General features: G+C 33.8%; 1 protein-coding gene across 1 annotated transcript in view; it reads right to left on the bottom strand.

The window, feature by feature from the left end:
* LOC117173543 (LARGE xylosyl- and glucuronyltransferase 2-like) overlaps positions 1 to 23,691 on the bottom strand; it is a 418,028-nt gene that overhangs the window by 36,623 nt on the left and 357,714 nt on the right. The window contains exon 8 of the mRNA XM_033362182.1: positions 4,997 to 5,089. Coding sequence (XP_033218073.1) covers positions 5,039 to 5,089 — 51 coding nt within the window. The 3' untranslated portion in view covers positions 4,997 to 5,038. The remainder of the gene's footprint in view (positions 1 to 4,996; positions 5,090 to 23,691) is intronic.

Genomic DNA, 23,691 nt, shown 5'->3' with positions numbered 1-23,691 from the left:
GTCCCAGACGATTGGAAAAAAGCAATTATCGTACCAATATACAAGAGAAAGGGAGATAAAAGCGAGTGCAATAATTACAGAGGGATTAGCTTATTAAGCACCATAACTAAAATATATTCAAAAATACTTATTCGTAGGGTAATGAAAATAAGAGAAGCAAAGATTTGGGAAGTCCAAAGTGGGTTTATGCCAGGAAGGTCATGTACGGATCAAATATTTAGCTTAAGGTAAATAACAGAAAAAAGTTTGAGAGTAGGAAAAAAAGTTTTCTGTGCAATTGTTGACCTAGAAAAAGCTTTTGACCAGGTAGATAGAAGTAAACTTTGGGAAGTCCTGAAAGAGTGTGGAGTCAATGGATGGATCCTACAAGCTATAAAAACAATATATACATGTAGCAAAGCGAGTGTAAGAGTGAATGGGAAACTGAGTGACTATTTCAATATTATTCAAGAAGTTAAGACAAGGATACGTTATGTCTTCATGGCTCTCTTCGGCGAAGAAGGTGTGGATCTCGAAACAGTAAGGGTACGTGGGTTAACGTTCGCAGATGATAAAGTTGTTATGGCAGAGTCTATCGAAGACTTACAAAGAATGTTGAATAAACTAGATGCAAGCATGAAGAGCATAGGCCTCAAAATTAACGCAAATAAAATAAAAACTATGGTGTTCAAAGGAAAGAGTGAGAAAACACTATGCAATATTTTATTAAATGATGAGAGAATTGATCAAGTTGATAAGTTCGTATACCTTGGTAGCTTGTTTACTAGGGGCTGGAAGATAGATGAGGAATTAGATAGACGAATAAATTGTGGTAAGAAGGTTATTAATAGAGCAGGTCGCCTTATCAGAAGTAAAAATATATCAAATAAAGCTAAAATGGCAATACATAATTCCATATTTGTACCGACTGTACTATACGGTAGCGAGGCATGGACTTATCAAGAAAAAGATAAGAGTAAAATTAACGCAATTGGCATGAGATTCATGCGCATAATATGTGGGAAAACCCTGATGGACAAAGTAAGTAACGAGATAATTCTAAAAGAATGTGGTGCAGAAGAGACGATAGTATACACATGGGAAAGAAATCGGTTAAGATGGTTCGGACATGTTGAGAGAATGCCAAATGAACGACTAACGAAACAAGTGTATCAAGGTAAAGCAAATTGCAACGTGCCCAGAGGTAGAACCCGGAAAGAATAGTTAGAATGTGTGAATGAGACCCTAGTTAGAAAAGACATAAGAAGTCACAGAAACACGACAGTCTGCATGAAAAAATGCATGGACATAAAAGAAGCTAGAGAAGTTTGCCAGGACAGGAAAGTATGGCGGCAAATAGTTAATAAAAAGAGTGTCAGTAGAGTGAATGACGCCTGAAACAAAAGACACTACTCCTTTCCCCTACCGAGTGAGTCACGCCTACCCCGAGCGGGAAATGGCTTAATGGTGTAATAATAATGATAATGTAACGACGAAAATCAAAGCTGCGTATCTGCGTGTAAGAAAATTGTATACTCTCCGTCTTTCCCTTCAAAGCAGAGTGAAACTGTTGATTTTTCACTCTTTGTTGCTGACGATTTTTTAATGTGCGTATACGAAATATGGCCCTTATCTGAATGCGACTCAGAGAGGGGGGGGGGGGGGGGGGGGGGGGTTACAGAGGGTGCAAAATGCGTGCCTTAGATACACTATGTGTCTTCTCTTTTAGGGTCCGCTCGCAAGGCGCACCGTAATATTTACTTGATAGATTGTTAGTTTTAGAACATAAGCGATCTAGAAAATATCTTGCAATGAGATCCGATGGCAAGCTATATGATCAGCGAACGAACACTTCAAAAGGAGAATCAACCTTTTATATACCACCTATATATGGCTCTGCACATCTTCGGATCAACATCAGGAGGTGGTGGAGGCAGAACAAAAAGAGTAGTATTTACCGATGTGACATTGGAAATCTGTTCTACTGTGTTAATAAAGAATATCTCGTTATAAAAGACTAATCTATTGGAACTGATCTAACATTTTGTAGAAGAGAGCATTTTTTCGTCAACAATATTATCTGACACACACTTAGATCTAGTAGTACGTCCTGAATCCTGAAAATCAAGCAAAAACATTTAGCGCAAGTGTGGATTAAGATTTTGTTATTCCTGCTGGAATTTCTTGTAGAATTCAAACATTTCGCGTGGAACCAATAATAACATATTTAACAAAGATAATGCTTTTGTAAACCCTTAAATTTCCGTGCACAATTATAGCAGATAGTCTTGTCGATGCTTTCATTAGTTGCCATTTTTCAAATATTTTCAGAAAGTTTTATTATCCACGTTCGGTAATCTATCAGGCTTACACAGCTGCAAGGCAGTAAGCTTATGTAAGTAAAGTAAGTATTAACGTGAAACGGAGATGTCCAGAAATACAAAATTAGTAACCGGTACAGCGGTTTCAATACTGAAATTTAAGATATTACCATTTCAATTATTATAAACATAACGTATACATGAGATACTGATAAATATATTAAAAGAGACTATCGAGTGAATTAATAAACTAATTACGTATAATAAGAGAATCGATTGAAAAGTAAAAATAAAGAAAGATTTATAAAATAATTAGAGTAAATAAACAATATGCAAGATATAATTACTGAAAACCATATCCCCCACGCTGTCAATACGGAAGATTTCCTTCTTACGTTGAAATTATTGTGGAGCATCCGGAAAAATTCTCGACGCATAATAAAATCGAACGCAGCGCTGTGGATCTGCCGGTTGGACTTGGTAATCGACTGTCTGATGAACAATGAATTAAGAGCGATTTTAATGGATATCAAGAGATTTTAAGCCACCTCGAAATACTTCAAAATAATTCAGGGTATTTGAAGGATTTGGAAGGATTTCATGTGATACCAAAGTATTTTCAAGCATTCTTACAAATATTAGGGGATTTTAATGAGATTTTGAAGATTTGCAAGGATCTTCTAACACTCCAAATATTTCATGGAATTTTAAGAATTTTAACCGATTTTAATGGACATCAGAGGATTTTAAAGAATTATTTGTGATTTTAAAGGTTTATAAGTGATTTTCATGGTATTTTTAAAATTTAAAGCGATTTCAAGGATTTTTACATTTTTAAAGTAGTCCGTCTACTGGGACAGCTAGTCAAAGCTATGTTCATTAATTTTTTCTGAAATTTGGAATCAAATACAATATTCAAAGGGTTTGAAGCCAAAATTATCCATTTTTGGAGCCCGCGAAAGGTCTATCCATAAGATCCCATGTTTTTTACACGACCTTAAACAGCGATAATTTCAATTTTAACCTAGAAAGGGCCCCTAAAAAAGGCATTACATGAAAGAGGACACGTTACTCTGCAAAAAAAACTAATTTTAATCATTTTTCATCTGATCGATCCAATAGCCGGACTACCTTAAAGAGTTGTAAGTCATTTTTATGGGACTTTGAATATTTTAAGCGATTTAAAAGATTTAAAAATTTTTAACAGGGTTGCCAGTAATTTTCATGGCATTTTGAAGATAAGTGTTATTAGAGTTTTTATGAGATTATGTGCAACCATGAAATTCAAAGGATTTCAAACAATTTCAACATGATTTTAAACATTTTAAGAGATTTAAAAAATGTTTTAGAAATAATTAATTACATTTTAAAAGTTTGCAAACATTTCTAGGGATTTCATGATATTTTATTAAAGGTGTACGCCAGATTTCAAGAATGATTTAACTCCCTGACTGTATACTTATGGGTTTATATAATATAAAATATCACGTATTAACGAGGAAATATAAAAACAATACTATAATGTATATAATAGTATAAAGTGAACTTTAACAGCCACAATAGGTGTTAATTGCCATATTTTAAGAAAAAATTAGAAAGAGGAAACTTACGTATGAAAGGCTTGTACCCCCCCCCCCCCCCCCCCCCCCCCCCCCAAGTAAGGATTCTCAAGATTTTCTGCACGCCCGAAAAAAATTCACTATAATTATTAAACGCTCCGTTATGAATATCCGTCACCAGACCCTTGAAACAAGTTTTAGATCTACTCTAAATAACTTCTAGTGGAATACCCTACTGCAAATACCTATATAGGTGCCTGTAAAGTTCACTAATAGGATTCTATTTAAGGATCCTATAAGTTACCCATATGGGATCCTACATAGGGTTACCTGTATAGGTCAGTATAGGTGCCACCTATAGGAAATGAAACAGCTTCCTGCATAGGATCCTTTATATAATCCTAAATGATTACATGGTAAGGGTATGGGTTCCTTCTTCCTACGTTAGAATCCATATAAGAATCCATACAGGTTCCTACTACTAGGGAACCGCATTGTCAAAAATAAATACTGCGCGTCTGTAGCTGCTATAGAAAACAACTGCGCAACACTTCCGGTTCATCATCTGTCCTATATGAGTCACCCATAGGATTCTATATAGTATCCTATGCAGGAAGCTGTTTCGTTTCCTATAGGTGGCTCCTATACTGACCTATATAGGTGACCCTATATAGGTATTTGCACTAGGGTAGCGTTTAAAGTAGAAGAGAAATAGCTCCGATATAATTATGAAGTGAATTTTAACAGCCACAATAGGTGTTAATTGCCATATTTTAAGAAAAAAATTATAAAAATGAAACTTACGTAAGAAAGACTTGTATCCCCCCCCCCCCCAAAGTAAGGATTCTCAAGATTTTCTGCTCGCCCGAAATAAATTCGCTATAATTAATAAAAGCTCCGTTATGAATTTCCGTCAACAGACCCTTGAAATAAGTTTTGGATCTACTCTAAATAACTTCTAGTGGAATAGCGTTTAAAGTAGAAGAGAAATAGCTCCGATATAATTTACACAATCTGACGGTACATGAAGTCTCTTTTCTCAAAAGTACGCAGGCAACTTCAAGGTGGATGTTGCAAAAAATATGGTTTAGCAATGCACTTAGGCGCTTAAAAATACTTACAATTACCATACATTACCTTCGATAGAGAGCATTTGTTCTGAACTTGGCAATATCTCGACTAGGCGCATGAGGTCGATGGATCATAAATGTATCGGGAAGGACCATGTATCTGAAAAGAGTTAATCTTTTACAAATATGAAAAGCATAAATATTCACTCCACTGGAACCTGGTCTTCAAATCACTATGTTGGGTTCCAGTAGATAAGATAGTGGCGCAAAGGAGCAAGGCAGCATATCCGTCTTACTTATAGACTACCGCCGTCAAAGTGATCTAGGATCGCCCTTATTGGAAAGCAGTCGAGTTTTAATTTAAATCAAGTCAATATATTTATGTAATAGATACCCTAAAGTGTCTGCGAGTAAAGGTTCATACCGCTTATGCTACCCGTGTTTCGGGTTACGTGACACGCTATATCAATAAAGTAAGGTACTTTGACGGTTAGGGTGCACATTTTTGCCTGTTTATATAAATATATATATAACGCGTGCATTACTGCAGGTGAAACCCAATATTGTTCGTCACACGAGGCCTCTTGTATCAGAATAAATGATTTCGTATTTAGAGCATGGCAAAGAATGTTAAAATATACATTTGATTGTGATATTCAGCTTACAAATCATAAAAATTGTTACTTACAAATGCCAAAGTTGATTCAGTTTCAGGATTATATGTATATTATACCATGCCCACAAAACGAATTTTCAAGCGTCAAATGATTTCTATTATTCAAGTATTTAATAAGCTAAAGCAGTGCGGAAAATAATTTTTGGTTAATGTTTACATGTAAGAGATAAAAAATTAACGTTATTTTGTGTGCCGGAAGCAAGATTCTGATATTCGAATATTCGTAATGGAGAAACTCAATTAACAGGTTTTTATACATTCTATTTTTTCGGAAAAGGCATAATTTTATTTTCTAAGAAGAATCACTGCCAGAAATTCTAAAATGCCAAATAGGACGTTGTTGTGACAAACCTTCTACAATCTTTGAGAGTAGCCGAAGAATAATAACAGCATCATGCGCGAGTGACATATTACTTGGTTATTGCTAAATTTGCATTCAAATTTAAGACAATGGAAGAACCTAAATTCGGTAAAATGTTCACCACATTGGAAGATTTCATAACAATGTGGCGTACTTTAAAGAGATTGGCACCTATATCGAATACTGTGGCCTGGCAAAGGTTATGGCCGACAGTAAATTGATTGCGAGCGGTTTGGTTTCCAGTTTTTTGTCGAAAAAGTTTCAAAACACACGATCTCCTTATGTTACTGTTCAGAATGAACAAGTTCGACAATTGATACTCGACTAAATATACTACCCTACCGAAAAGAATCTTTGAGTATATACTAAAAATTCTTTAGGTCAAAGAATCTCAGAGAAATTATCCGCAGGCACTCAGGTAGATATTTTTAAAGGTCCAGGAAGCTCGTTTAAATGGTTTGAAGGCTTTAAAATATCCTTTCCGAAATTGAAATAAGAATACGATTTTAATTTCATAGTTAACAGCCTAAAACATAATAATTTGGAATCTATGGGTTTCAATGACTTCAGATATGTAACTTTTTTTTTAATGCTTAAAATTGGAATTAATAGAACGTTTCTCGTAAATGGAATGAGATAGCCAAAAAAGACAACATTTTTGAATTCTAATAGAAAATTGTATATCAGTATATAAGTTATAATTATAAATAAGTATAATGAGAAAATTCATCAATTAAAAAAAAGTGTTTATAATTTGAAGAGAAATTTAAAAAGGGAGAGCGGATTAGCCACGACCAACTACTGTAAATAACTCCGGCCGCCCGGTACATGACGAATACAAAAGGAACATTATATTACCGTCGAACCACTCTTAAAAGGACCACTGAAAGGATCTTGAAAAGGGCCCAAATCTCTCAAACTATCTCCGAGACTATTTTGTTTCAAATCGACTTTGTTTATAGACTCAAATGGGCCAGGCTATTTCGCTAAAGAAAACTCAGAGATTTCTTTCGGTAGGGTACAGACAAGAAATAATGGATGGTGTGCACGGAAAGAAACAACAGTTCTATATGATTTATGTGAATCTAGTAAATCATTATCCGATTTTCAGCAGAGACGTCTGTAACTTTGTGTTCAACCAATGAGGTTTATAGTGCAAAACCAATCGTAGATGGCAGCACCGATCTGAGTACTAGACCATCTGTCGATAAGAGGTGAAATTTAGAATCGAGCTTGGTATGTGGTTGCTTATAATTAATATATGATAATAAATAAATAGACTAAATGAACTTTAACTATATGGTTAGTGCTTATATACAAGGGTACTGTATACTTCTAGTGAAAAATGTACATTAAATGGGATATAAAGTACACAATGGTAATCCTAACTCCACGTTACAAATGACAGCCAGAAAGGATTTAGGAACATTTTACGAATGCTGTATGATAAATATTGCTAAAAAAGTTTTAAAAATGTATTTTTTGTTGTTTACAAGATATAAATGGCACTTTATAAATACAGTAAAACTCGTCAATAGCCCCCCTTCTATATCCCTTCCGAGAATTGACGCCGCGCCGCATGTAGGCGTAACAGGTGCTGCGCGGGGTGCGCGGGATCTGCTGCTGTCACTCAGGCGATCAATCAGGCGTGAACAAACAAAAGCGGAGATGGCTATAATGAGTTAGTTTCCACCCACCGTCAGGCCGAAATCGGCGCTATAGAAGAGTTTCATCGTATTCACGAAATTTCTTTTATTGAAATTCGTATCTCATTTGCACAGGGTCTAGTATTCAGCTCGATGCTGCCACCTACGATTATTTTTGTATCATGAACCTCATTACTTAAAATATCGGTTTTCAAGAGTCATATGACATATCTGATGGATTTATGAATAAGTTTTTTGATTCGAAAAATTTAAGTCTCCGAAATTTAAAATACTATACTCCAAACGAAGTGATTGTATTCTTGTTCGTCCTTCCTAACCTACGATTAAATTTCTTCATTCCTAAAAATGTAGTCCTTAACCAGTTAAAGTTTCTTTAACATTTAAAACTTCAAAATAACGTTTTCATCGTTTAAACAAAATTGATTCAGAAAAAAAAACTTGACTGGAGAATTTCAAAAATAACATCGTTATCCTTGTGTTTTTTACTCTTCGAATTTAACCTGATGTTTTAATTAACTTCTGAAACTCAGGTAAAACATTAACATTAATCTACGAAGTTATTTATCATGCTTGTTCTCCTTAAAATTACTGCTGCTTACAGATTATGCGTTTGAAGCTTAGCAGTCAACAGGCGCTATACTTCTTATAATTTTTATAACTTTTTACTGTTGCAAAAAAAAAATGTTGCGATTATTCCGTGACCTATTATAGGGAATTTTAACGTGGAGTCCGAATTTCAACCACTGAAAAGTTGATTTTGCTGTTTTTTTGAGTTTTTTAAAAAGGAACCGAATGGGGACCCAATGGGGTCTTTACGGGTACTTTGTAGAGGCTCCATTCGATTCCTTCGATCTGGCAGGGCAGCCTATCTGGCCTAATGCTATGCGCCCAGTATTTTTCTCCTCTTTCCCATTTTGAACTATGTTTTATATGAATATCTATAGATCCACGCGTTCTATATTAAATACACATTTATAAACAGCACTTAAACCCAGACAATATGAAGCTGGCAGTGTAAAACACATGATTTTAACCTGATATTTATTTATAGTTCTTTTTATAGTCCACCAATAATAATTTTTTACGGCAAAATGATTATTATAGTTTTTTTAAAAAATAAAACAGTTTAATTAAAAGTTTCAACGAATTCGGTCTTTTTCACGACTTTTTCACAAATAAGAATTCTTTTCACGGTTTTTTCTTGGGCAAGGTCTCTTTTCAAGGCGCTTATAGGAATAAGGTTTTTTCTGAGCATTTACCGAAATTTATATTTTTCGTAGCCTTTTATTGATATGTGTTCTTCTTCACGGTGTTTTAAAATAATATATTTTTTCACAGCAACCTGGTGAACAATTTATTAATCACGGAAACTTTGAAAAAGGTTTTTCTTCATAGCTTTATTGTGCAGGTTTTTCCATAAGCACCGGCGATAAGTGATAGGAAAAAAATGCCAAGCGCGTCATTTTTTGTGTCAATTTTTTGCCTGTAGTTCTTTCTCGATCAAAGGAAAACGATAGGAAAAAGTATGGGAAAACCAAAAGTAAAACGACAGCCGAAAATGACGTTCCCTAATTGGCCATAATTTATAATAATATCATAATATCAAAAAAACGAAAACAAATACCTTCTTCGCAATGATTACATTTTTATACACACAGTAGTGTCAGAACGCGGAAATCTCTGGCATGCGCAGTAGTTATTCATTTATACTTTTAGGATATGTAACGCCATGTATCAATTTAAAATTACCCAGGAATCACTACAGCCCATGCCAAGGATATCCGCGTTCTGATACCACTGATTAGGCACCCTGACAATAGTTTTCATTAGGAAGTTATTCAAAATAATCGGAGGTGTTTAAAAAATACAAATCAAATCGACTAGAAGGCAATTTGCAATCTGTGAATTGCACATGCGGTTTGAAAATGAAGTTCAAATGTACACTGCATTTTTACCTTCAATAAAAATGCGATCATTACGAAAAAGATGGTTGTTTTCGTTTTTCTTTATATATATTTAAAAGACTCAATTCACTTGTATAATATTGGCCACATTACGCGTGCGACGTGCATGACATGTGCATGATATTATTATAAATTATGGCAAATTAGGGCACGTCATTTTCGGTTGTCGTTTTACTTGTCGTTTTTCCTATCGTTTTCCTTTGGTCGCGAAAAAACTACAAGAAAAAAAATGACAAAAAGAATTACACGCTTATCATACTCTTCCTACCATACATTTTCGTAAGGGACCTCTAGGGACTGTGTAAAAACTCGAAGATAATGAAAGTGTTTGAAGTTCAATGGTTCTAGGCACACGAAAAGGCACTGCACTGTCCCGCATACAGTCAAGAAAGCAGAACTATATTGAACCGGTGTTAACTATGTCACGACCATACCAAAAAATATTTTTTTAAACGGTACCAGACAGAGTGGTACGGGATTTATTAGTAGATTCCGGAGCATCTGATTGCACCATCAAAGCAATGATGGTTTTCTCGAAAGGTCTTCAAATTATACGCGACAGTGTAACATTCCAAAGCTTTCGTTCACATAAATATCAAACGATTTCGCCTGGGATTGTGTACTTAGATATTTCAGTGAGTGGTGTGTTGCTGAAAAAAGTGGGTTTTCGAGTAGTGCCCGACGACGCTGAATCGTTAGACTTGATTATGGGTCGTACGTTTACAGACCATCCACGAGTTATCTATCACAATGAGGGTCATAAGTTGGTCTTCTACGAGAACTTCGAACATTACCTAACCAGTCTAAAGTGATTAGTTCCACACCTGAGGCCATAATATCAAACATAAGTGTAAAACTACCGGATCATTCACTCGATTTCATTAGTGTGCCAAGTGCGGGTGGCAATCGAGTTCTTCCGATTTTCAACTTTAAAAACGCAGGGATTGAAATATTAAAGGAAGAAAAATTTGGAAGCGGAAAATTATTGAAGATTCCTACTACGGCGCCAGCCGTTTCCAGAGAATCCGTCACCTTGGAAGATCTGCACGACGGTGATTATAAAAACGCAGAAGTTTTAGAGAACTTAGTAAAGTTAATGAATAAGTTCCGCGATACGACATAAAAAATTTTTTAGAATTAGGCTGTACAATTGTCATAGAATTGCGGATAACTGAAAATCCCGGAATTAAGCCGGTAAGTAGTAAAGCTTTTTCAGCAAATTTTAAAAAACGTTAAATACTAAGAGGTATAATTATGGAATTAAAGGAAAAAGGCATTTGTACAGGCACAAACTGCTCTTACGCTAGTCCATTTTTGTTAGTTAAACAATTCTTGTTCTAAGCGCGCTAAGGAAATCGAATTTAACTTTAAATTAATCTAAATGTACCTTTCTTCTTGAAAAAGTGATATACCTTGGATTTATGATAAATAAGAAGGGTGCTGCTCCAAATAAATGAAAACTTAATGCGATTATTGAATATCCAACTCCCACGAACTTGCACGAATTACGACAATTCCTCGGCCTACTAGGGTTCTTGGACGCTTTATTTATAAACCTTCTAACATTGCTGATACACTCTATTCCTTCTTTAAAGTAAACGTTACTTTTGATTGGAATTACTCTTGTTCAATAAATCCATGTAACGTAAAATTTACAATTTCTATGAGTAATATTAAAGAGTGAGATATCATTTGAACATTTTAATTGTTTTATGTCATTTTAGATTTCAGTGAAAAGAATTAATCAGTTGGTGATTAATTAATCAGTTTACAACGTAAAAATCAATAAACAATTATTTTAATTGATACATTAAAATAATTTCTAGTTCATATTTTTATAAAAATTAGAATTATAAATAATATGTTCAACTAATTTCATAAAATTTAAAATACATTTTTGAACCTTGAACTCAGATACTCATTCCACAAACTCAGACACACTTACAAAAATTACGTAAATAAAATAAAGGTTTTTCAGAAATAAATAAACTTTTATTATGTAAATTTATGTTACCCAATTGAACAAAACTAAAGTTAAATCTGTATGTAATTGAATATTGCGAACAAAATGATTTATCTGATAATTAATTAATTAATTACTCAGTAACATTAAAAGCGTTTAACGATATTGTTCTCAATTTAAAAAATTATGTAACTGAAATAGGGGTATTTTAAATATAAAGAAACTTTGATTATACAAATCATATGTAACATTCAATTACATAAACTGAAAGTGAATAACCTATTGTGAGAGAAGCTCAGAGAAATTCTGCGCAGGCACTCAGGTAGATATATTCAAAGGTCCAGGTAGTTCTTTTAAATGTTTTAAAGGCTTTAAAATGTCATTTCCGAAATATAAATAGAAATACGATAATAAAAAAAGCAGAGAGGCTGAAATTGAAATAGGAATTCTATCATAAATAACAAGCAGAGGGGCCATATCAATAGAATAGCGGACACTCAAGGGACCTTTGTTAAGCTTTCGGGTTAAAATTTAGAAGTAGATTTTTTAAATTTCATAGTTAACATAAAACATAATAATTCGGAATCTGCGAGTTTCAATGATTTCAGATATCTAACTTTTTTTTAAATGCTTAAAATTTGAATTAATACGTTTCTCGTAAATGGAATAAGATACGCCAAAAAAGTCATTTTTGAATTTAAATAGAAAATGGTATATTAGCTTATAAGTTATAATTATAAATAAATATAATGAGAAAATTCATCAATTAAAAAAAAATTATTAATAATTTGAAGAGAAATTTAAAAAGTGAGAATCGGATTAGCGACGGGCAAATACTGTAAATAACTCTGCCCGCCCGGTACGTGACGAATACAAAAGGGAATATTATATTACCGTCGCACTACTCTTAACAGGGCCACTAAAAGGACCTTGAAAAGGACCCAAATCTCTCAGACTATCTCCGAGACTAAATTGTTTCAAATTGACTCTGCTTATAGTCTCAGATGGGCCAGGCTATTTCGCTAGAGAATACTCAGAGATTTCTATCAGTAGGGGATTTTATCAGTATTAGATTCCCGCGGCTTTTTTCACAGATTAATAAATATTTTGTCTTAAAAATCTAGAGAATGATAGTGAACATGCTAACGGACGTCCGTGCACACTTTTTTTGTAGGTTAATTCCAAAAAAATTTGATTTTGCTAAAAACGTCTGTGTATATTTCTAGGTTATGTGTGCTACAATTCTCCCGAGCGTTACTTCCAAACTACACAATATTTTTGGCCGAAAACTTTAGACTTGCAAATAAACATATTAACTATATCCCAGAACTAACCTTCCCTGCTGGAAGTAAATGGATAGTCTCTATCCATCTCTATCCATCTTCCTAACAATGTCTATCCGCCACTCTTCCACATGTATCCTTTTCTTTCCACTCCCGGTCCCTATTCTAGTATTTCTTTCCAAATGAATCCTAAGCTTATCCACGCCTATCTTTTTCTATCCGTTAGGCAATCCGAAATCTTTTCTTTCTTTTTCAATCCCTATCTTCTTATCTCATTGAATCTTTTCCTATCTTTTCTAAAATCTAAGATAGACTTATCTTCTTGAATCCCAGTCTTTCTATCTAAATGAATCCTCAGCTTATCCATCTCTATCCTTTTCTATACATTGGACCATCTTAAATTTCGTCTATCCTTTTTAATCCCTATTTTCCTGTCCATGTGAATCCATTTCTATCATTTCTGAAATATAAGATACCCCTATCTTTTTATATATCAGTCTTGATCTTTATATATATTATATATCTTCTTGAATCCAAGTCGTTCCATCCAAACAAATCTTCTGCTTATTCATGTCTATCCTTAGCGAGGCGCGTGCTAGTTGATGTACTATACATCCTGACTTAGTACCGGCAGGTTCTCAGTAGATAGCTGACTGTAAAAGTCGGGCACAAGTGAAAACATTTGCACCGTCCATATCTGGATGGTCAGTAGACGCCTTTGCACCCTGGCAGACCGAAGGAACCGAAAGGAGCCTTTATAAACTACCCGTAAAGACCCCATTGGGTTCCCATTCAATTACTTTTTATAAAACTAAAAAAAACAGCAAGATCAACTTTTAAACTGTTGAAATTCGGATTCTACGATAAATTTTCTACTAAAACTCACGGAGTAATCGCAATACTTTTTTTTGCAGCGTTAAAAATTATAGAAAACGTCATTAACTTTTGCTGAACGTGACTTCAAGCGCATCCATAATAGCGCAAGCAGTATGTTGCGCGCGAAGTTTAAAAATAAAATTCTCTCTCACTTGCATCACAGCGCTGCTGTCTGAGGTTTCCACTGCGTGGCGCTAGCATCCACACAAAATTCTTAAAGTTATCGACGGAATGCTGATTTACTGCTACTAAGAGAAGAAGCACTTGAAGGCGCCTTCGGCCCAGGTAAATGATAGGTATTTTATTTTTTAAAGATGTTAACGCTGCAAGAATAAGTATTGCGATTACTTCGTGAGTTTCTAATGCAAATTTTAACCTAGAATACGAATTTTAACAATTTAAAAGTTGATGGTGCTGTTTTTTTTTTTTTGAGTTTAAAAAAAAACCGAATGGGGACCCAATGGGGTCTTTACGGATACTTTATAGAGACTCCATTCAGTTCGTTCGGTCCGCCTGGCCAGAGTTCGAACTTCGACTAGTAAGTGGTAAAGCTAGGTAATTTTGAAGTTAGGTATATAAATCCTTGCTGGGTTAATACTATTGTTCAGGAGTTTAAAATTCATAATATATTATTATTTTCAAAACTCATAAGAATACTACATTTACGAGTGGATTCAAATGGATAGAAATCAAAACAATATATCGTTGATAAAAGGGTAGTTTCGGAGATATAAAGATAGGCATTTGTGAACAACAACCATAGAAAAAAATAAGCCCATGGGACCACACGGGATAGAGTCAGTGATAGAGGAAGATACACAATTGTGAACAGCATGGATAGAAAAAGATAGACAGTTGTGACCGTAAGTAATAGAGTCAGCGATACAAAGAGATAGATCTAAGTAGACGCGACGGATAGGGCAGGGAAAGAAAAAGATAGAGTTTGTCGGATGCAAAGTTTGCATTTGGGAAGAATTGAATATCTGTATCTTTTTCTATCCATACGTTTCTATCTTTTTTAATCTTTGTAATTCCAGCAGGGTTGTTTGTAGGCGCAATCAAAAAAGTTTATTTTATAAATAATTTCAAAATTATCGGAATGACAGAGCTGAAAAACGACGGAACCTGAAAATAATGCACATGCCCTACCGAAAAGAATCTTTGAGTATATACTAAAAATTCTTTAGGTTAAAGAAGCTCAGAGAAATTCTCCGCAGACACTCAGGTAGATATTTTTAAAGGACCAGGAAGCTCGTTTAAATGGTCTGAAGGCTTTAAAATATCCTTTCCGAAATTGAAATAAGAATACGATCATAAATAACAAGCAGAGAGGCTATCTCAATAAAGTATCCGACACTCAAGGGTCCTTTGTTAAGCTTTCGGATTAAAATTTAGAAGTAGATTTTTTTTTAATTTCATAGTTAACAGCCTAAAACATAATAATTTGGAATCTATGGGTTTTGATGACTTCAGATATCTAACTTTTTTGTAATGCTTAAAATTGGAATTAATAGAACGTTTCTCGTAAATGGAATGAGATAGCCAAAAAAGACAACATTTTTGAATTCTAATAGAAAATTGTATATCAGTACCATATATAAGTTATAATTATAAATAAGTATAATGAGAAAATTCATCAATTAAAAAAAAGTGTTAATAATTTGAAGAGAAATTTAAAAAGGGAGAGCGGATTAGCCACGACCAGCTACTGTAAATAACTCTGCCCGCCCGGTACGTGACGAATACAGAAGGAATATTATATTACCGTCGCACCACTCTTAAAACGACCACTAAAAGGATCTCGAAAAAGGCCCAAGTCTCTCAAACTATCTCCGAGACTATTTTGTTTCAAATCGAATTTGTTTATAGACTCAAATGGGCCAAGCTATTTCGCTAAAGAAAACTCAGAGATCTCTTTCGGTAGGGTGCATACAATTTTTATTTAGCACAATAAATTTTTTTGTTATTATCCTTCAAAAAACGATCCATAAACATAAAAACATTCAAGAATTATTTTCAGTGAACCATTCAAATAACTTTTATTCTACATGTTTTGAAAAATGGAGTTATTTATAACATTTTAAACTATTTCAGAAAAAATAAAAATATATTCGCATATAATTTCGAAATCAGAATAAAGATGCTCATTCAACATGGCGAAACTTTACAAAAATAGTGTAACTGGAATCGAGGTACATATTTTAAACATTCGCAAACTTTTATTATACAAATTACGGCCAGTATTAAATGACAGAAACCTGAACTAAATAATAAATTTATCTTACTTAATTAACAAAAATTACAATTCAATCTTTAGGGAAATTAATATTGTTAAAAAATCAGGTATTTATTAATTAATGTATTCATAAAGTAAATAGCTTTAATTTATAATTTTCATTTAGACATTGAAATCATGGTTAGTTAATTTTCACTTTTATTTCTGAAAATTTAATTTATTAGTAACCTTTCATATTAATTTCAGAAAAAATTAAATCACATTACCATATAAATTTATAAATTGAAGGCAGATATCCATTTCACAACATGAGAATCACAACATGAGAATCATTATTTTGCAAATTATATCCAATATTCAGTTATATAACCTTCGAATAAACAATCAATTTATGTCACCTAAATTTAAGAAACTAGATTTTAATCTTTATTTAATTTTACATTTAAAAAAATTCATCAGCTAATAATGAATTAATTATTTCCCAGTATGAGAAGCATTTACTATAACTTTCACTGAAGCATTCAAACCACTTTTCCCTAATATCTTTTTTTAAATTTAAGCTTTCTTTTTTATTATTTGATTTATTAATAGCATTTTTAACTAAATCCAAAAAGCATAAGTTTTAATAGAATCCATTAATAGTTAATCAGTTCAAAACATAAAAAGCATTAAACAATCAGTTTCATTGAATCATTCTATTAATTTTTACACTATATTTTCTTTAAATTCAAAACAGCATTTTTATATGAATAATTTATTAATAACCTTTAAAAATAATTTCGAAAAATTGAAATTATTCACTTATAATTTTGAAAACTGAATTTAGATACTCATTTCACTTCACAAGCATCAGAAATCTCGTATAATTCTAATAGAGGTATTCTAAACAGAAAAAAAACTTTTATTTAAAAGTAATATCTAGTATTCAATTACATAATCTGAAAGCAAATAATCAATTGTTGTTGCGTAATTTAAAACATCTCAAATTGAATTTTTATGTAATACAATATTGTCGTCAAAATTAATCAGCTAAAAATTAATAAAATAGTTCACAATATAAAAAGCCTAAAGCAATAATTTCCATTGAAAAAACCAAATAATTTTTTCAATTTTATATTATTTTAATTGAACCATTTTAATAATTTTTACTTTGATTATTTTGCAGGGAAAGTAAAGATAGGATGAAGGGGAATTTAGGGAAATGGAGGAAAGGGGAAATAGAAAAAGGAGAACTCAAGAAATAGGAATGTAAGAGTGGACGAAGCACTTCAAGGGGTAGCTAGGAGGAGTGGAATATAGGGTAAAGGGAGAAGGAAGAAAAGTGGTCGATGGGAACGAGGAAATTGGAAACGAGATAAGTAGGGATGAGGTGAATGAGGCGATTGCAAGGTTGAAAAGAAACAAGAGGTATAGTATGGAAAGGCGAAGGTTGGCCGGAGGAATGGAAGACAGGGCTGTTAGTACCGTTGATTAAAAAAGGAGAAGGCAAAAAGGTGTAGGAATATAGAGGTATCACACTCTTGTCCATGGGATATAAAATTTATGCGGAATTGCTTAGAAGGAGGTTGGAAAGACAGGTGGAAGAGAAGGGAAGTATACCGGACAACCAAACGGGTTTTAGGAAAGGGATGGGTACCATAGATAACGTCTACGTACTCAACTATCTAGTCAATAGGAACCTAGGGCGGAAGAAAGGGAAGCTAGTCGCATTGTTTGTAGACTTTAAGGCAGTATTTGACTCAGTTAACAGGAGGATCTTATGGGCAGCAATGAAAGAGAGAGGAGTAGACGAAGGTTTAATAGAGAGGATAAAAGAAATATTTGTAGATACTAAGATAAGGGTGAAGATAGGGGATAAGAAAGGCAAGCAATTCTGGACAGGAAGGGGGCTCAGCCAAAGGTGTTCTTTGAGCCCACTTCTGTTTAGGAATCTCTCAGATTTAGAGAATAAGTTGAAGATGAAAGGAAAAGGAGGGACAACGTTAGGAACGGGCAAACTGTATTCACTAGCATATGCAGATGACGTAGTGCTATTAGCGGATGATGAAAGAGGTATGAACTTGTTGATGAGAGTGTTCGAGTAATATGTGAGAGAAAAGGGTTTAACAATAAATGTGAACAAAACCAAGATGATGTGTTTCAGAAATAAAAGAGGTAGCTTAGAGTATGAATGGAAGATAAGTGGCATGGTGGTAGAGTTGGTTGATGAGTTTTGCTACTTAGGATTTTGGTTCGAAACGAGAGGAGGAAGCGAGCTGCACGTGAGAAAGAGAATGGAATGCGCGAGTAAAGTAATGGGACAAGTATGGGTTATAGGAAAAAGAAGGTTCAAGAATGATTGGAAGTTGAGAGTGTGGATGTTTAATGTATTAGTATGGTCAGTGTTAAGCTATGGGGTAGAAATATGGGGATGGAAAGAACACAAGAGAATAGAAAGTTTGCATGAGCGTTTTTTGAGATGGGTTTTGGGAGTGAGCTGGAGTTGCCCAAGTTATATGTTGAGGGAAGAAATAGGACGAGAAAAAATGATGGTAAGACAAGTGAAAAGAGCCTGGAACTTCGAAGAGAAACTAAGAAGGGGAGAATGGAAGAAAAATTGCACGAGCGTGTGCCCGCGAGGTCATGGGTCAAGAGAAGAGGGGTAACGTGGGGCGTTCAAAATGGAAGGAGGAGATACATGAAAAGAGGTGTGAATATGGTATACATGAGAGGGGTACAGAGTGGAAGGAAATAGAGGAAGAGATGAAGGCAAGGCAAGCTGAGGAAAGATGGGAAAAAATCGCAGATTCAAGGTACGACAGCTGGTATAGAATGGTTAAGGGGAAGGGGAAACCAGAGTACCTGAAAAATATTAAAAAGGAGAGCAAATGGAATAGAGTAGTGAGATTCAGAATAGGAGAGGGTATAAGAGCATACCGGTATTGAATGAATGGAGAAGAGAATGTGTGCAGAGTGTATAGTTATGGGCAGGAAACATGGTTGCATGTGTTAGAGATGTGTACAGGGAACGAAGGGGGAGCGGAGAGTACAGGAGAGAGGATTAAATGGATTCTGAATGAAAATGGTCAGGGGGGGAGGGAATCGATGAAGAAGCTAGAAGATCTGAGAGAGAGAGAGCTAGTTGCACAGGATAGTAGAAAAAAAAGCCAAAAAATGACTCCGAAAGAAGGAGAGTTACGAAGTAGTGTTGCGAACTAGAGTCAAAATTTGAAATTGATAATGGTAAGAGGAAACAGAAGCCCAGGGCAAAGTCGCAAACGTTTAGGAATAAGAACAATAATTTAAGACTGTATAAAGCGAATAGTTCATGAGATAGTATAATGCTTGATTGTAAGAATACTTGTAATGGTTATGTAAAGACTCTCAAACCCGTAAAGGGGAGAGAGAATAAACAAATAAAGAAGAACTATTAACGAGTAAAGAACATAAAAATCATTTAATAATTATTTTCATTAAAATGTGTATGTACTAGACCTGTGCATTATTCAAATCGAATCGGTTTCTTCCGAACCGAGCTAGCTGAGTGTAATCCGAAAAAAAATCCGAATTGAACTAGGCAGTTTGAAAGCCTTTTGAATCGATATTCGAAATCTCTTAGTTTGAATAAAAAAAAAGGATTCAAAGTGAGCAATTTGAAAGTCTTTTGAATCGGGGTTCGACACCCTGAGTTCGAATCGAAGAAAACCGATTCGAATTCAGCTCATAGCATGGTGCTCGCGATTGAAAAATTTTAAAAATATGTTTAAAAATAGGGTTCACGTGTTCTAAATTTTCGAAAGGCTATAAATACAAATATTTGGAAAAAAATTTTTCTCTATGTTTTTCTTTAAGAAAAAGATTATAATTTTCATCTCTGTGAAAAATTTTAAATGTTCAGAAAAAATGATAGTTTATGTCATTTTTATTCACTGTAAAATAGTCTAAAATGCATTAAGAGTAATAAAAAAGAAATTTTATGCAATTATCAAAAGTCTTAAAATGGTCTAAGATGCGAAAAAGAATATTGCATGAAATAATGAGTCAAAGTAGGCGCGAAGAAAATGGTTTGAAAAAAAAATGGTGAAAAAACTTTTAAAAAAATGGTTACAAAAAAATGGTTTGAACAAAATTGGTTGGAAAAAAAATTTGGCGTTTATGCATTTTTTCTGTGTCAAATTTTGGCGCTCATTCCTTTTTTCTTTGCAAAATGTTGACGCTTATGTCCTTTTGTACAATGGGGGAAGAATGGATGGACACCTGATTGAAACTATAAGGTTATCAGCCCGAGATTACGAAATCCTACAAATTTTACCCGATTTAAATTATCTATTTTAAAATTATTGAATTTATATTCCCATTGGCAGTTAATTTATTCTTTTTTACTTTTTTTTAAGCTGTGACTTATAATGATGGCTCTTGCCCTGACATTCGATTCTTGAGGTATAGCTATAGAGTAATGATCAAGACTCCCCACTGCTAGGCGATAGGTTCAGCTTTAGATGTAGGTTCGAAACCCGGTAGCTGTAGAAAATTGATTTGTAATATAATATTTAAAAATATAATATTTAGTATTCATTTTAAGTAGGGCCATTAAAATATATTAAAAAATACTCACAATCAATTTTTTTTGTATATATTTATTTTTATATCTTAAGAGTATAACAATGGGAGGTGTTTGAAATTAAACAAAAACTTTGAAAATAACAATTTTGGTTATAAATAATAGTTCGACCATATAGTCATATGATGATGAATGAATGGTCGTAAACACAATTAAATGATGTTTTAACATCAACTCTAGCATTTTCGTACGTCAGCGGTTTGCCAGTAAAGAACCAGTACTATTGCAGTACCACGCCAGTACTGTACGCCAGTGCTGTGCAACCCTATTGCAAATATCTATATAGGTCACTAATAGGATCACTATTAGGTCATTAATAAGATCACTATATAGGATCACTATATAGGTCACTATATAAGGATCCTATAAGTGACCCATATAGGATCCTATGTAGGATCACCTATATAGGTCAGTATAGGAGCCACCTATAGGAAATGAAACACCTTCCTACATAGGATACTATATAGAATTCTATTAGTAACCTATATAGGACAGATGATGAACCGGAAGTGTTGCGCAGTAGTTTCCTATAGCAGACACAGCTGCGCATAAGTTATTTTTGACTATGCGATTGCCTAGTAGTAGGAACCTGTATAGGTTCTTATATGGATTCTAACCTAGGAATAAGGAACCCATACCCTTACCATAGAATCATTTAGGATTCTATAAAGAATCCTATGCAGGAAGCTGTTTCATTTCCTATAGGTGGCACCTATACTGACGTATATAGGTAACCCTATATAGGATCCTATATTGGTCACTTATAGGATGATTACATATAATCCTATTAGGGACCTTTACAGGCACCTATATAGGTATTTGCAGTAGGGAACATTACCAGCACATGCCCCGTACTGGACAGCCGGTAATTTTTGCTGGGCCAGGACTGTGCCAGTGATGTATTTCCACTTGGAAAATACTTCATGGTAGGTAATTAGGTAGGTAGGAAGCTGGTAGGTAGTTAATTAATAGGTAGGCAGTCAGGTAGGCCTACTCAGTACTCTCAGTATTTTTACTCGCGCTATTCACGTGAAACTCATCTCCTTTTCAAAATTAAAGTCGTAAGACCTTATCTTTTTTGCGCTACACGTTTTCAAACATGTACAGTAGGGTGGCTCAAAAACGCTTTTTTTCTTTAGAGGGCAATGATTTCCCCAATTTCATTTCAAATCCGAAAAAAGAAATTCCCTAATTTTTATTTTTGTTATTTTTTGACTTTAACAGGTGCCGGTTTTGAGTTGAAGTTTCCCATGGGGAATGCATGGGGAAAATCACTTTTTTGAGTTTTTCGAATAATTTTTTAGGGTTTCAAAAAATGTGATAGGAAAGTATGGTGGCCTGTGGAGAATTATACAACGAAGAATTTTATGTATCAGACAAATGGGGTTGACACCTCTTAATTAATAAACCAGAAGTTAATTACTTCTAAATTATTTAAACAAATGAAACTTTAAAAAAAAATTTTTTCGAAAATTTGCCTATTTAATATAATTTACTATACGTGTTGTGAAATATTTAATAACATTTCTTAATTAATTTGTAATTGTTTAAGCAAACGTAGTTTGTTTGAATTTTTTTTTAAATTCGTTTTTTTCTCCAAAAAGGATCACTAGTTGTCCACTATTTTTCCAATAATTTCGTTTCGAATTTTTCAAAAATTATAATTATTACTGTGGGTCTAGTGGAATATTTATCAATTATAATTCATTACTGATTAATAATTAATTTAATAATAATTTATTTATCAGTTATACTTAAGTAATAATTTTTATGCAAAAGAATTGGTTTTGAATAAAGTTAATCAAACAATGTTGATAAATATTCCACTAGACTAGTAGTAATAATTTTTAGGGGGAGAACGAATTTTCGAGAAAAAAAATTATTTAAACAAATTCCATTTGTTTAAATAATTAAAAATTAATTAACCAATGATAATAAATATTCCACTAGACCAATATTAATAATTTCAATTAAAAAAAGACGAGAATACATTTCTCGAAATGTCGATTTCATGAAGAATTGATATTTTTTGTTTTAAGGGTAGTTTTCAGGTACTCGTGGGCGTGTGTTAGGGGTGTCAAACCCATATGCCTGATAAATGAAATTCTTCGTTGGATAATTCTCTACAGGCCCCCATACTTTCCCGTCACATTTTTTCAACCCTGAAAAAATTTTTCAAAAACTCAAAAAAGGTTTGAAATAAAATGGAGGGGGGGGGGGGGGGGGGGGGTCGTTACCCATGAGCATGAAAAAAAATTTTGCCATGCTTTTTCGAACCACCCTAATATACAGCCATTTTACCGATGAACAGTTGATTAACTTAATTGTATACTTACATTTGTATAGTCAATGGTAATCCCCGTCAGAGGATCCCCATATATTTGATTTGAAAGTAGTTTTATTATTAATTTTAAATAATTATTAAAAAATCATGAATGCATCTACTATAAGAAAGAAAATATATTTACTAATTTATCAAAATGAGGAACTTTGTTTTGAAAATTGTATTGAACGAAATGTCTCGCCAAATGCATCAGTAAAATTTTGAAATCAACCGTTCCACAGTAAAAAACTGTACATTTGTAAAGAACAAGCTAGCAAAAAAGTTATACAGATTATTTTCCAATGTGTATAACTTTTTTGTTCTGGGATGTTTCATTATTTCAACACGAGGCGAAATCCTAATACCCGGCAAGTTCTCCCTGCATGCTCTGTCACAAAAAATAAAATTCTGCGCGAGGTTGGGGAGACCTTTTCATACTCGTTTTTCCTCCAAAAAGGCTCGAAAATTGCGAATTCGGAAATACGTAGGTTCCACGACCCATAAAGAGGCTTTAGCGATATCCTAAAACTCCCTCCGAGCTTTCTCAAACCGAGTTCGCACTGATGATTTTAGAGTATTAAGTGAGCACGTAGCGAGGTTTCAAAATAATATTCAATGTTTCAAAAGTACTCTCTAAAGACTCTTTAATGCTTGCAGAAGTCTACTTATTAACGAATTCGTAATTTTCGAGCCTTTTTGGAGGAAAAACGAGTATGAAAAGCTCTCTCCAACCTCGCGCAGAACTCTATTTTTCGTGACATAGCATACAGGGAGGACTTGCCAGGTATTAGGATTTTGCCTCTAGAAATTGTA

The sequence above is a fragment of the Belonocnema kinseyi genome, chromosome 5, assembly GCF_010883055.1.
Source record: "Belonocnema kinseyi isolate 2016_QV_RU_SX_M_011 chromosome 5, B_treatae_v1, whole genome shotgun sequence".
Classification (NCBI taxonomy): Eukaryota; Metazoa; Arthropoda; class Insecta; order Hymenoptera; family Cynipidae; genus Belonocnema; species Belonocnema kinseyi.
This window is presented reverse-complemented; position numbering and strand designations above follow the sequence as displayed.